The sequence below is a fragment of the Peromyscus maniculatus genome, chromosome 6, assembly GCF_049852395.1.
Source record: "Peromyscus maniculatus bairdii isolate BWxNUB_F1_BW_parent chromosome 6, HU_Pman_BW_mat_3.1, whole genome shotgun sequence".
Lineage (NCBI taxonomy): Eukaryota > Metazoa > Chordata > Mammalia > Rodentia > Cricetidae > Peromyscus > Peromyscus maniculatus.
This window is the reverse complement of record NC_134857.1, coordinates 68,967,318-68,979,596: the sequence shown is the minus strand read 5'-3', so window position 1 is coordinate 68,979,596 and position 12,279 is coordinate 68,967,318. Positions and strand designations below refer to the sequence as shown.

Below are 12,279 nucleotides of genomic sequence, written 5' to 3'. Positions count from 1 at the left end.
CGTCCCCTGGGCTAACTTGGTCTTCTTGGGAGGCGGCATCTCTGCCCGGCCTGGGGTCGCTCCTGGATCTGCACGTTCTTAACGCCTCTGCAGGAAGCGCCGTGGCCTCCCGGGAGCCGTCCCGAGGGGGCCATTAAGGACGGTTTCGGGGACCTGGAGTTTGCCTACGTGGCTTCTCTGAGCCCTGGGCGTCAAGACGGCAGTAACTCACAAAACTGTGACTAACGTGCAATACTGCTTTGAAAAGGGGCCAAGGATGTGCTTAACAAACGCAGATCTTTATTATTAGTATTGAATCGCGGGTTGACCAGTAGGCGCAAAGGCGCCCTTTTCGTGGCAGGGGTTAAAAGTCCTTGCAATGTTGCCACTGTCCTTGCACTCCCGCTCTTTTCCCCCAGAGCCTCATGGTGGGACTGCAAAGCGGAACTCCAGTTCCCAGAAGTCCGTGCGATGTTACAAGAAACTACGATTCCCAGCGCCCCCCGCGCGGGGCGGGGATTGGGCCAGGGCCTCAGTGGAGACTACAACTACCAGGGCCGCCTGGTAGCTGGGCTACTGGGGCACCGGAAGCGGCTGGTGGAGAGCAGCTGGCGAAGACTGGGGTTGTCTGGGTACCGGTCAGGGTTGGGAGACGCAGGCATGCTGCGTCCCAAGGCTTTGACGCAGGTGCTAAGCCAAGCCAACACCGGAGGAGTCCAAAGCACCCTGTGAGTGCACAACCAGGACCCGAGCGGCGAGCCCTGGCGCGGGGCGGCGCGCGGCTGCCTGCAGGAGGGGTAGGGAAGGAGCCCCACGCTAGGAGGAGGCTAGTGGTGCGAGCGGTCTTTTCGGGAACCCTACGTGGGGGCCCCTCTGGGAAAGGGAAGTCGGCTAGTGCTTAGGGCATGTTCCGGGATATATTCAGCGCAGATCCTTGCTTCCTAGAAACGCCAGGAGCGGGAACTGGGAAAGGAACCCAGGCTTTTTACTCCTCCTGAGTTTGTCGATATCCTTCCCCATCCTCGCCAGGCTGCTGAATAACGAGGGATCGTTGCTGGCCTACTCCGGTTATGGGGACACAGATGCCCGGGTCACCGCGGCCATCGCCAGTAACATCTGGGCCGCGTACGACCGGAACGGGAACCAAGCGTTTAATGAAGACAATCTCAAATTTATCCTCATGGACTGCATGGTATGGAGTAAAGTAGGCTGACCTCGAACTTGCAGTGATCATCCTGCCTCTGCCTCCTGAATACTGAGATTGCGGGGGTGCACCACCGCACTTCGCTAAATAAGTAAAACATAGATATTAAAAAAAGGACCGAGAGTTAGGGGTGCAGACACATGTGGCGGTCAATCTCACTGAAAGGGTGACATTTGATAAAAGATCTGAAGGTTGGAAAGAGGAAGGGAATAAGCCATGCATTGATCTGTTGGGAAAATGTTTCTTTCTTTCTTTTTCTTTTTTTGGCTTTTCAAGACAGCATTTCTCTGTGTAGTCCTGGCTGTCCTGGAACGCACTCTGTAGACCAGGCTGGCCTGGAACTCACTGAGATCCGCCTGCCCCTGCCTCTGCCTCCCGAGTGCTGGGATAAAGGCGTGAGCCACCACTGCCCGTCGGGAAAATATTTCTAACAGTCAGGACATGGTGGCTTATGCCTCTAGTCCCAGCACTGTATTTCTGACAGAAGAGCAATTGCAAAGGGCCCAGGGCAGAGTGAGTTTGGATAAAGGTCAGTAAGGACGGAGTTCCAGAATGGGGGAAAGTGGTAGGATAGGGCTAAAAAGAAATGTCTGGTTCCCAGCACTCTGGACAGTGACGGTGTGCAGAAGCCAATCGGTTGGTCCCGGGCGGGGTGGGGTGAATGCTCCTCAGAAATCTCTTAATTGTGAATGAGGCAGCCCATTCTTTACACCCCTCCCAACCATGGCTGACTCTTCCTGGGTACTCAGTCTAGGGCTGGTGCCATGGGGCATGGGGCAGAAGCTCCAAAGACATTCACAACAACCCAGCCATAATAAATGCATTTTAAGGGACAGAGGATGAGCTCAGTGGTAGAGCACTTTGGACTCCTAGGACCCATTCCCAGAGGCACAATTTTTGTTTTTAAGTCAAAGCCTAGTATACACATTGATACACTAAAATAAGTTTCATGAAACATCACTTCTCTTACTATAATTTGACATCTGTCATTTTTTTTTAAATGTTGCTCAACCCTCTTAGTTGATCCTCATTTTGAAAAACTATACCATGAGAAAAGAGGAGACATGTAAGTTGGGTTGTGGATTTTTTTTTTTTTTTGCCATTAAGTTTTTTAGATTCATTTATTTTATTCTGTATGTATGAGAGTTTTGCCCAGGTGTTACATATGTGCACCATGTGCATGCATGGTGCCCCCAAGGAGGTGCAGAAGAAGGCATCGGTTCCCCTGAACTCTATGGTTGTGAGCACAATGTTGGTGTTGGGAATTGAACGCAAGTCTTCTGCAAGTGCTTCAGACAAATTGGGTTATTGTTCCTGGTCCCTCACTTGTTGAGACCATTCTTGGCATTAGAGAAGAAAACCCCAGTTTCTGAGAGACTTGGTTTCCCAGGATAACTTGATTAGGAATTGCCTGTGCTGAGGCTGGAATCAGCGTCCCACCTCACGTCTTCAGGGTTGGGCAAAGCATTCTGGATGAACTTCCTGCCCTGCCAGCCTTGGGAACAATCTCTCTGGGCTCAGAGGAGCCCCAGAGAGATAGGAACTAAGGGGCCAAGCAGAATGCCTCAGTAGATTCTCCCCACTAGGAGGGACGTGTAGCCATTACTCGCGTGGCCAACCTCCTGTTATGTATGTATGCCAAGGAGACTGTGGGCTTCGGAATGCTCAAGGCCAAAGTGAGTACATTCCTGTTCCAACCTTCCTGGGCCCAGCCACAGTGCCTGTTCACTGTGTCCATTCCCTACATGTGCCCCTTTCCAGAGTTCTCCTGTCTCCTCCGTCCTTGTCTGGGGTGGGCTAAAGAGCAGTGGGGGTGGGTTGGGGGTTGGTGACTCAGTGTGGGGTAGGGAGCCAATTTGGGATCACTCTAAGCATAAGCCATGCGTGGACTGACTTGTGTTTTCTGTCTTTGCAGGCCCAGGCCTTGGTGCAGTACCTGGAGGAGCCCCTCACCCAAGTAGCAGCATCATAATAATGTGATATAATGTGAATAAGCTGGGGTCAGGAGGGATGGTGCTTGGGAGGAGCAGGGTACACCTATTGGACTGGTTACAGGAAAGTGGGACTTTGGCTTTTTTCCAAATAAATTTCAACTCTTGCCTTGTGTCTCAGATGCTTTCTTGGATGAAAGAGCTCAGGCCTTGGGAAGGAGTGGGGTGGATTACTTAAGAGGATTCCTTATCCTCTGCAAAGGTGGGTTCCCTCATCCCCCATCATCCAATCTCCCAGCAATTCTTGGCAGGGCTGCCCAGCACAATTGACTTCTCCAGTGCTGGGCTTCATCTGACTCCAGCCACTCAGAACTGATTTTTCTCCCCCACCCACCCCTGACAGGGTTTCTTTGTGTGGCCGTGGCTGTCCTAGAACTAGCTCTGTAGACCAGGTTGGCCTTGAACTCACAGAGATCTGTCTGCCTCTGCCTTCCAAGTGCTGGGATTAAAGGTGTATGCCACCACTTCTGACCTCAGAAAAACAATTGCTTTTCTTTAAACAATTTTTTCTTTTGTTTATTTGAAATGGGGTTTCTCTGTGTCCAGGAACTCTCTCTGTAGACCAAGCTAGCCTCATACTCAGAGATCTGCCCGCCTCTGCCTCGTGAGTGCTAGGATTAAAGTATGAGCCACCACACCATTTAAAAAATTTTGTTAGATTAATTTGTATGAGTGTTTTGCCTGGGGTGACGTCTGCACCATGTGCATGTCTGCAAAGGTCAGAGGAGGGCGTCACATCTCTAGAACCAGTTACAGACAGTCGTTAGACACCTTGTAGGTGCTGAGAGCTAAACCTGGGTCTTCTGCAGGAGTAGCCAGTGCTCTTAACTGCTGAGCCTTCTCTCCAGCCCTCCGAGCAGAATCTTATCCACCCTTTGGCAGCACCTTGGAACTGAGCTGGAGGAGCAAAGGCCTGTTTTTGTTGGACACAGAAGATATAGAGCCCTAGGGTTCAATCTCTTCTAGCTTAGGGAGGAGTGCCCGTAAGCTGGACACTTTCCTAAGTTCTCAGGAGCCAGCTAGGTCCTCTCTGCAGGATTTGTTTTGTTTTAATTAACAAAGGAAATTGTGTATGGTCATGCAGATTCTTCACCATTACATTTACCTATTGTATGTGCGCACGTGGGTGGGTGGGTGTGTCCCACGGTGCAAGTATGGCAGTCAGGAGACAACTTTCATAAGCTGGGTCTCTCCACCGTGTGGGTTTCAAGGAATGAACTCAAAGTGGTCAAACTTGGTAGTATTTGTTCTCTTTTATTTATTTATTTATTTATTTATTTTATTTATTTATTTTTTTTTTTGTTTTTTCGAGACAGGGTTTCTCTGTGTAGCTTTGCACCTTTCCTGGGACTCACTGGGTAGCCCAGGCTGGCCTCAAACTCAGAGATCCACCTGGCTCTGTCTCCCGAGTGCTGGGATTAAATGCGTGCGCCACCACCACCCGGCCATTTGTTCTCTTTTAAAAAATAATTTATTGTTTATTTTTATTTTATGTGCACTGGTGTTTTGCCAGCATGTATGTCTGTGAGGGTGTCAGATCTTGGAGTTACAGACAGTTGTGAGCTGTCCTGTGGGTGCTGGGAATTGAACCTGGGTCCTCTAGAAGAGCAGTCAGTGCTCTTAACTGCTGAACCATCTCTCCAGCCGGGTGGCAAGTATCTTTATGTGTAGAACCATCTCATGGTTCTACATTTTTTTTTCTTTTTTGGTTTTTTGAGACAAGGTTTCTCTGTATATTCCTGGCTATCTTAGAACTTACTCTATAGATCAGGCTGGCCCTGAACTCACAGAGATCTGCCTGCCTCTGCCTCCTGAGTGCTGGGATTAAAGGTGTTTGCTACCACCGCCCCTAAATTTTTTTCCGAATGTGTAGAGGTGAGAAGACAACTTGGAATAGACTCTTTCCTCCCACCACGTGGGTCCTACGATCTGCTCAGGTTGTCAGGCTTGGCATCAAGTGCCTTTACTTGCTAAAGCCATCTTACTGACCCCTGGTTGGTCTCAGGAGCTAGGGTCTTGTTAGGTGGTTTAGGCTGGCCTTGAACTCAACATGGTGCAGGCTGGTTTCTAGCTCTCAATCCTCCACCCCAACTTCCTGGGAATTGCAGGGTAAAGCCCCAAACCTGGCACCTCTTACAAACAAGATACCTTGCCGTGAGGCCTCAGGCCCTGACAAGAGTTGAAAACCCCATGACTCAGGGTTTTCCGTCTTCAGATTCTGCACCCATGTTCACTGTGTCCGGCTCTTTCTGCACTTGTCTCTGCCGCCCATCTAGGAAGGGAGCAAAGCTGTGTATAGAAAATAAGAAGGGGCCCATCTGGGCAGGTAGAGTCCCAGCTCCGCCTGAGTGAGAAATGCTGCCCATCCTTGACCTGGGGCTGTGAAGGAGGGGCTGGAAGCTGCATGCTGGTGCCGCTCCCAGGGCTCTGCACTGCAGAGGTGCTGCACCCAGCTTGCATTTCTTGCCACAACAGCCCTCCCCCTGGTGCCCCCAGTGTGTGTCTTTACCAGACCTTGAGATGGGAAAGCTGGAGGCCAGTCGGTCTCTGCCCCCGCCGCGGGTCTATTTCTCTCAGCCTCGTGGCAGCGCCCCTTCCCCAAGCCCTAGGAACTCTGCAGTGTGCACCCAGCCTTCCGCCCGCAGCCTCGCCCACTGTTAACTCCAGGAGCCGGCTCTCCTATTTGGGGAGTGTGGGTTGAAAGCAGACACCTAACCTGTTTAACCTGTCTGACGTCATCTTCGCTCCACCCACCTGTGCCCCAGGTCCCCAGGCGAGCTGGCTAGCTCTTCCTGTTCCCAGCTTCCGTCCTCTCAGTTCCCACGGAGTAGCCCAACCTGCCAAAGCTGAGCCTCCGGGGCTCTCCCTGGCCTCAACTCAGCCCTCGGTCCCTCACCCCAATGAGAGGGGAGCAAGGTGCAGGCCTCTAAGCTGAGAGTTGGGGTCATTTAGCCAATAAACAGACTGTGACCTCTGCACCTGCAAACACCTTCGCTCTCCATGCTGAGCCAAGATGGGGAACGGAAAAGACGAAGATTATAATTTTGTCTTCAAGGGTAAGTTGGGGCTCTTGGAAAAGGAAGAATCTAGAGAGGGTGGGAGAGAGGCTATTTTCAGAGAAGACAGGGTCTTGTCTTGTTTTTTAATCTCTTACTTGGACTCCCCCCCCCCCCCAGGCTCAGCATTCCTTCTAGGCCTCAAGGAGTGTAGGCAGGTGTGGTTACAGGTGCAGATGTTTAGAAGTTGTATGCTCTATTCCTTCCTATTGCCACATTAGCAGGCTTCCCTGCCCAGACTCTAATAAACGCTCAAATTCCCGGGAGTGTTAGCCCGGGAAGCCCAAGAGATAGAAGTCCAGCTTCAGAAAGGACTTGCATTCTGGACAGAGGGAGAAGAAAGCCAATAAGAGGAAGAAAGGCTGTCCAGGCGGTGGTGGTGCACGTCTTTAGTCCCAGCACTCGGGAGGCAGAGGCAGGCGGATGTCTGTGAGTTCAAGGCCGGCCTGGTCTACACAGTGAGTTCCAGGACAGCCAGGGCTACACGGAGAAACCCGGTCTTGAAACAAACTGGGGGAAGAAAAGAGGAAGAATGTCATCCACTCATCCTTCTGAGCAGGTGCATAGAAGCGAGGGGAAGGAGAGACGTCATCTCTGTTGAGCTCCGTGGTTGGTACGTAGGGAAGATATTGGGACATTGCAGTGAATTTGGAGCAGTCTGACGGGTTCCATGGGACTCCTGGGCTGAAGCCTGTGTGATGGCCCTTTGCACCTTCTTTGGACCCAGACACTAGGCACTGTCCCTGGAAGTGAGCGTGCATCCTTCCTGCTCTTTTATTCGGGGCTCCTAGTGTCTGGTCCCTCTGTGGGTCTCTAGCCCACTTCCTGAAGGCAAGGTGGCCTGGTGGCACTCTCACCCCACTTTGCACCACACCCCAGAGCCTCTCCCAACCTCAACCCCACCCTGGCCCAAGCTGGGGAGCCTGTACTCCTGGCATTTTTCCAAGGAAGCTCGTAGGGCTGTGGCCACGGTGTAGTGACTCCCATTATTAAGCTCCTAGTAGATGCCATTCTCACGAAATCATCTCCACATCCCTGGTGTGCTCTATCATTTTGAGTGGTCCCATGGCCTCTCTGCCACTTACCCGTTAGCACAGATGGGGTCCCAGTGCCCCTATGTCTCCATAGTGTGGGGTATTCCATGTTGACTATGGGCCACCACATGTGAAGATAAGCAGGAGTACACAGGATTGGGTAGAGGGTAGTCACTTGCCATGAGAGCTCCGAGGTAGTTGGAAAACAGGAAGCTTTGGGGGTAGCCTCAGAACACGGACCCTGGGGTACCACCTGGAGCTGTCTAGGAGAGGCATGACATCCCATGTCCATGCAGGCACACTGGGCTGCCACTGTCATTGCCTTCACCCCTTGCCATGAAGGAGAGAGAGGTGGGCAGTACGTTTATGTTTAGTGCAGTGTGACAGAGCTACTGTGTGTGTGTCTATAAAAATGGGACTAGTGAAGGCATTCACAAATCCGGGCATGATGAGGTTTTCTGGATGGTGGCTGATGTGAGGAGGCACTCTATAAATGTCAGCCACTGGCGTCTCTGTTTTACAGAGGAGGAAACTAACGTGTAGAGAGCTAAGTAGCTTGCCAACAAGAGGTCACGAAGGGGGCTAGAGAGGTGGCTCAGCAGGTGAGAGCACTGCTGTTCTTGCAGAGGACCCCGGTTCAATTCCCAGGACTGACATGATGGCTCACAAACATCCATAACTCCAGTTCCATGAGATCTGACATCCTACCGGCCATCCATATGTACAAGCAAAATGTACATACATAGAAGCAAGATGCTCATGCACATAAAATAAATACTTTTTTTTTTTTTTTGAGACAGGGTTTCTCTGTGTAGCTTTGGAGCTTGTCCTGGAACTCACTCTGTAGACCAGGCTGGCCTCAAACTCACAGATATCTGCCTGCTTCTACCTCCCGAGTTCTGGGATTAAAAGCGTGCCCCGCCACTGCCCGGCAAATCAATACATCTTAAAACAGAACAATCTAAAAAGGCCACAAAGCCAGTGGGACAGATGCCTGCCTAACCCTAAAACCCTTGCCCTGGGTCTGAGGACATGCCCTGGGTGAATGGGGATGCTCCTCCTAGCAAAGGAGAGGCAGGTAGTACACATGCATACACACAGGTGCACTCCTACACCTTCCTGTCACCCACAGAAGTGTTACTTGCCAACTTTACACCTCCCTCTTCCATGTACACACGTCACACTCCCAAGCCCCTCTTCCTCATCCATCCAACTCATATACAGACATCAGCAACCCCACCCCCCAACACACACACAGATGCCCTAAGCCCTGTAGCCAACCACAGCCTCTACCAGGAGAGCCAACTCTCTCCTTGCTTTTCTGAGCTCCCTTTTTTCCTGTGGCACAGACTCTGGGGTTCAGGTAGGCTCAGAGCTGCTCTGGCCTGCCTCAGCTCTCCTCTCTCCACTCCCTCAGTGGTGCTGATCGGCGAGTCAGGCGTGGGCAAGACCAATCTGCTGTCCCGGTTCACCCGCAATGAGTTCAGCCACGATAGCCGCACCACCATCGGGGTTGAGTTCTCCACCCGCACTGTAATGCTGGGCACCGCTGCTGTCAAGGCACAGATCTGGGACACAGCTGGCCTGGAGCGATACAGAGCCATCACCTCTGCGTGAGCCCAGGCCTGGGGGGGTTTGTTTGTGAGGACCCTGGGAAACCAGGACTCTCCTGTGGACTAGAGACAGGCGTGGGAGGATGGGAGGCAGGAGACTCTGTTGTGTGTTCCCTGGGATGGGAATCATGAAGACACAAGTTCTGTGATTGACCAACGGAGACAGACAGGATGTAATGATGGTTAACACAAGTCATAGCCCCATTTACTGAGCCTCTCATGTGCCCAGGAAGATACAAAGCACTTTATACCTGGCATTTTGTGGAGCTCTTAGAGCATTGCAGGAAGAAGAGAGGTGTTACAATCCAATCCATCCTTGCTTAAGTAGGCGCGTGGACAGAGAGCGCCCCCTGACTTCAGCACAGTGCTCTACTCTTGGCAACATGTCTAATCACAAGTGCCAAGGGCTAGCTGGACTCCGGAGTATGTTTTGTAGACCAGGCTAGCCTGATCTCACATGTAGACCTGGAACTCACTATGTAGTCCTGGCTGGTCTGGAACTCACTCTGTAGACCAGGCTGGCCTGGAACTCACAGAGATCTGCTGCCTCTGCTTCCGGAATGCTGGCATTAAAGGCGTGCGCCACCATTCCTGGTCATTATTTTTTAAAATTAGATTGGTTGATTGATTGGTGGGTGGATGGATGGATGGATGGATGGATTATACTCAGAACTGAATGTATGGCTTCCCACACAGTAGGCATGTCCATCCCCTTCTTAGAATATGCAGTTTATAAAGCCTCAGAAGGTTAGGCCTTCTGGTACTATATCCAGCGTCTCCTGGTCAGTGTTAGGTCCTGCTGTCTGAAATGTGGCCAGTCTATCATGTATGGTGGAAAGCAGAACCACAAGAGGCCAGAAGCCGGAAGCAGGGGTTATTGTTTTGTATACTCGAGGGCCACACCCGCCCACCACTCTTACTTATTTGACCTCTTTTAAGACTTGGTTGACATGTTAATAAACTAGGAATAAACCACGAATGGTGTTTCACCCCTGTAATACCAGCTGAAGCAGGAGGATTGCCTTGAGTTTGAATCCAGCCTGGGCTACATATTGAGTTCTTGTCTCAAAACCAAACAAGGAATAATTAGATGCCACCAGAGTCTGAAGACAGTCTTTTGAACTCAGAGGCTCCAGAAAGAGGCTACATGTCTGTAGGAACTCAGGCAGGTACTGACTGGTTCAAGCGGCAGGCACATGGCTCACCCTGGAAAGATGCCAGGAGAAGACGCCACTAGCTGAGGGGCTGTGTGAGGGAGACACTCAAAGTGGAAGATCCAAGGGCGCCCCTGGCCAGAGTCCGCGTGGGCGTTGGTGGGTGAGCAGGGCTGAAGTTAGGCAGAGGACTGAGGAAGCTGGGTGCCTTTGAGGAGCTGCTGGGGGTTTGGCGCAGGGAGACTCAGCTGCGAAGACTGCGACCAGCATCCCCGCAGCACAGGGGAGCCTGGAGTGCTCTGCAGGGCTGGAGTCCTTCCTGGGGGCTGGCACATCGATGTCAGGCATTTAGCTGGAGGACTACGCTCTAGGGCTGAGCCTGACATCCCCATCTAGTCTCTGTCCACCCCTCCCTCCGACCCCCGTACAGGTACTACCGCGGCGCGGTAGGGGCGCTCCTGGTATTCGACCTAACGAAGCACCAGACCTACGCTGTGGTGGAGCGCTGGCTGAAGGAGCTGTATGACCACGCGGAAGCCACTATCGTTGTCATGCTTGTGGGGAACAAAAGTGACCTCAGCCAGGCCCGGGAGGTGCCCACCGAGGAGGCCTGCATGTTTGCTGGTGAGAGCCTACTCCCACTCAGTCTGACTTCTCGATTGTGCAGACGCCTCGGACCCTGAGCGGTGGATTGCTCACGAGGGTTCACTGCTGCCAGGCCTTTTGGGAACCCCTATGTCTCCCCCCTGGCCCCTGCTGTGAGACTGCCTTCGGTAGCAGTTGTTCACAGCTAGGACAGCCTGGCCCACCCTGTGGGCTCCTGGTGGCCGTCTCCAGTCACTCCCTCCCAAGAAGCTTTCCGGGGTGAGCAGTGAGCAGTTCAATGCTGTGGTTTAGGAGGCAGCCTCCGGCCTCCTCCTGGTCAGTTACTGGATGTAGGGCATGGAGCAAGTCTCTTCCTCATTCTCTCTGCATTTCTAGGCTTTACTTTCCTAAATGAACCTGCCTTATAGATTGTATAAAGGATTAAATAAGCTACTGTCTACCAAGGGTTTTGCATATAGAAAAAAAGACCTAGAAAGAATTAAATAAATGTTTTCACTATTGTCATTGATCCACAACTAATGCCTGCTTCCTCTCCGGGCAGAAAACAATGGTCTGCTGTTCCTGGAGACCTCAGCCCTGGACTCCACCAATGTTGAGCTAGCCTTTGAGACTGTCCTCAAGGGTGAGAGTCTGCATACATCGGGTACTCTGTCTCAGCTGGAATACCCCGCCCTAGCCCTCAGCCCACTGTAGGCCTCCAGCCTCCTCAGGGTCACTGGTCCACCTCCCAGCCCTCCACTCATCCTAGAGTTGAAGGAGGCCTCATTTTTCTAGGGGGCCGAGTCTGGGTTCCTTGTTTACCCAGGAAGGTAGACAAGACCCAGGTGTCAAAACAACTAACTTCCAGCAAAAACTCTTTCTGGGGTGGCCACCTGTGCTCAGAAATGGCATGGTTAGGGGGTGGGACATTAAACTTCCGGCCTGATTATTGCTCTTTGTCCTTAGAGATCTTTGCAAAGGTGTCCAAGCAGAGGCAGAACAGCACCCGGACCAATGCCATCACCCTGGGTAATGCCCAAGCTGGACAAGATTCTGGCCCTGGGGAGAAGAAGGCTTGCTGCATTAACCTTTGACCTCAGCCATGGTCAACCCCATGTCCCTGCCTTCAGCCTTTGGGTACCCCTCCACCCTGACTGCAGGACTTCTCCCCCCCCTTGAGTCCTGTTCACAAGCACCCAGGGTTATCGTGCCCTACCAATCACCTGTCCACACCCCTCATGGGCTAGGGCCCTCAAATAAAGCTGTTTTGTATCATGCCTGGCCATCCTGCCGCCTTCCATCTGTTCCTTGTCGGATTGTCGGTGCTGCCCTTCCAACTTTGACTCCTCCCCTGAGTCCCTGATCCCTTTCTGTCACCCCCACCATATCCACTGCCCCTCAGGGGCCGCTTCTGGAGTTCTGTGGTCTGGGGACGGTGCCAAGAGGACAGGAATTGCCCACCCTTCCCTCTGCCAACCCTTAGGGCAGGTGGGGGATGGAGGATTGTGTGGAGGGGAGAGGTATTTGGAAGGCAAAACAAAAGAAACCATCCTCCAGCACCATCTGGTACCCAACGCTCTGGTGCCAAGAACTGAGGTCACTCTAATGCCAGGGGCAAGACAAGGTAGCTGGGAAAGATTCTAGGAAGCAGGGCCAGCCTAGT

At 52.2% G+C, this 12,279-nt stretch overlaps 2 protein-coding genes across 3 annotated transcripts; both read left to right on the top strand.

Annotated features, from left to right (window-relative positions):
- Positions 1–512: 512 nt before the first annotated feature.
- Lamtor2 (late endosomal/lysosomal adaptor, MAPK and MTOR activator 2) lies at positions 513–3,289 on the top strand. Of its 2 annotated transcripts, XM_006976372.4 has the most exons (4): positions 524–707; positions 1,009–1,171; positions 2,770–2,859; positions 3,099–3,289. In XM_006976372.4, the coding sequence occupies exons 1-4, from the start codon at positions 640–642 to the stop codon at positions 3,153–3,155; spliced, it is 378 nt and encodes a 125-aa protein (XP_006976434.1). In that variant the 5' UTR covers positions 524–639; the 3' UTR covers positions 3,156–3,289. The 2 variants fall into 2 exon arrangements, with proteins under 2 accessions (XP_076430550.1, XP_006976434.1); XM_076574435.1 differs by lacking the exon at positions 2,770–2,859 and having other exon boundaries at positions 513–707.
- A 2,669-nt stretch (positions 3,290–5,958) lies between these two features.
- Rab25 (RAB25, member RAS oncogene family) lies at positions 5,959–11,893 on the top strand. The gene is made up of 5 exons (XM_006976375.4): positions 5,959–6,230; positions 8,682–8,877; positions 10,462–10,655; positions 11,179–11,259; positions 11,583–11,893. The coding sequence occupies exons 1-5, from the start codon at positions 6,188–6,190 to the stop codon at positions 11,708–11,710; spliced, it is 642 nt and encodes a 213-aa protein (XP_006976437.1). The 5' UTR covers positions 5,959–6,187; the 3' UTR covers positions 11,711–11,893.
- Positions 11,894–12,279: the final 386 nt, after the last annotated feature.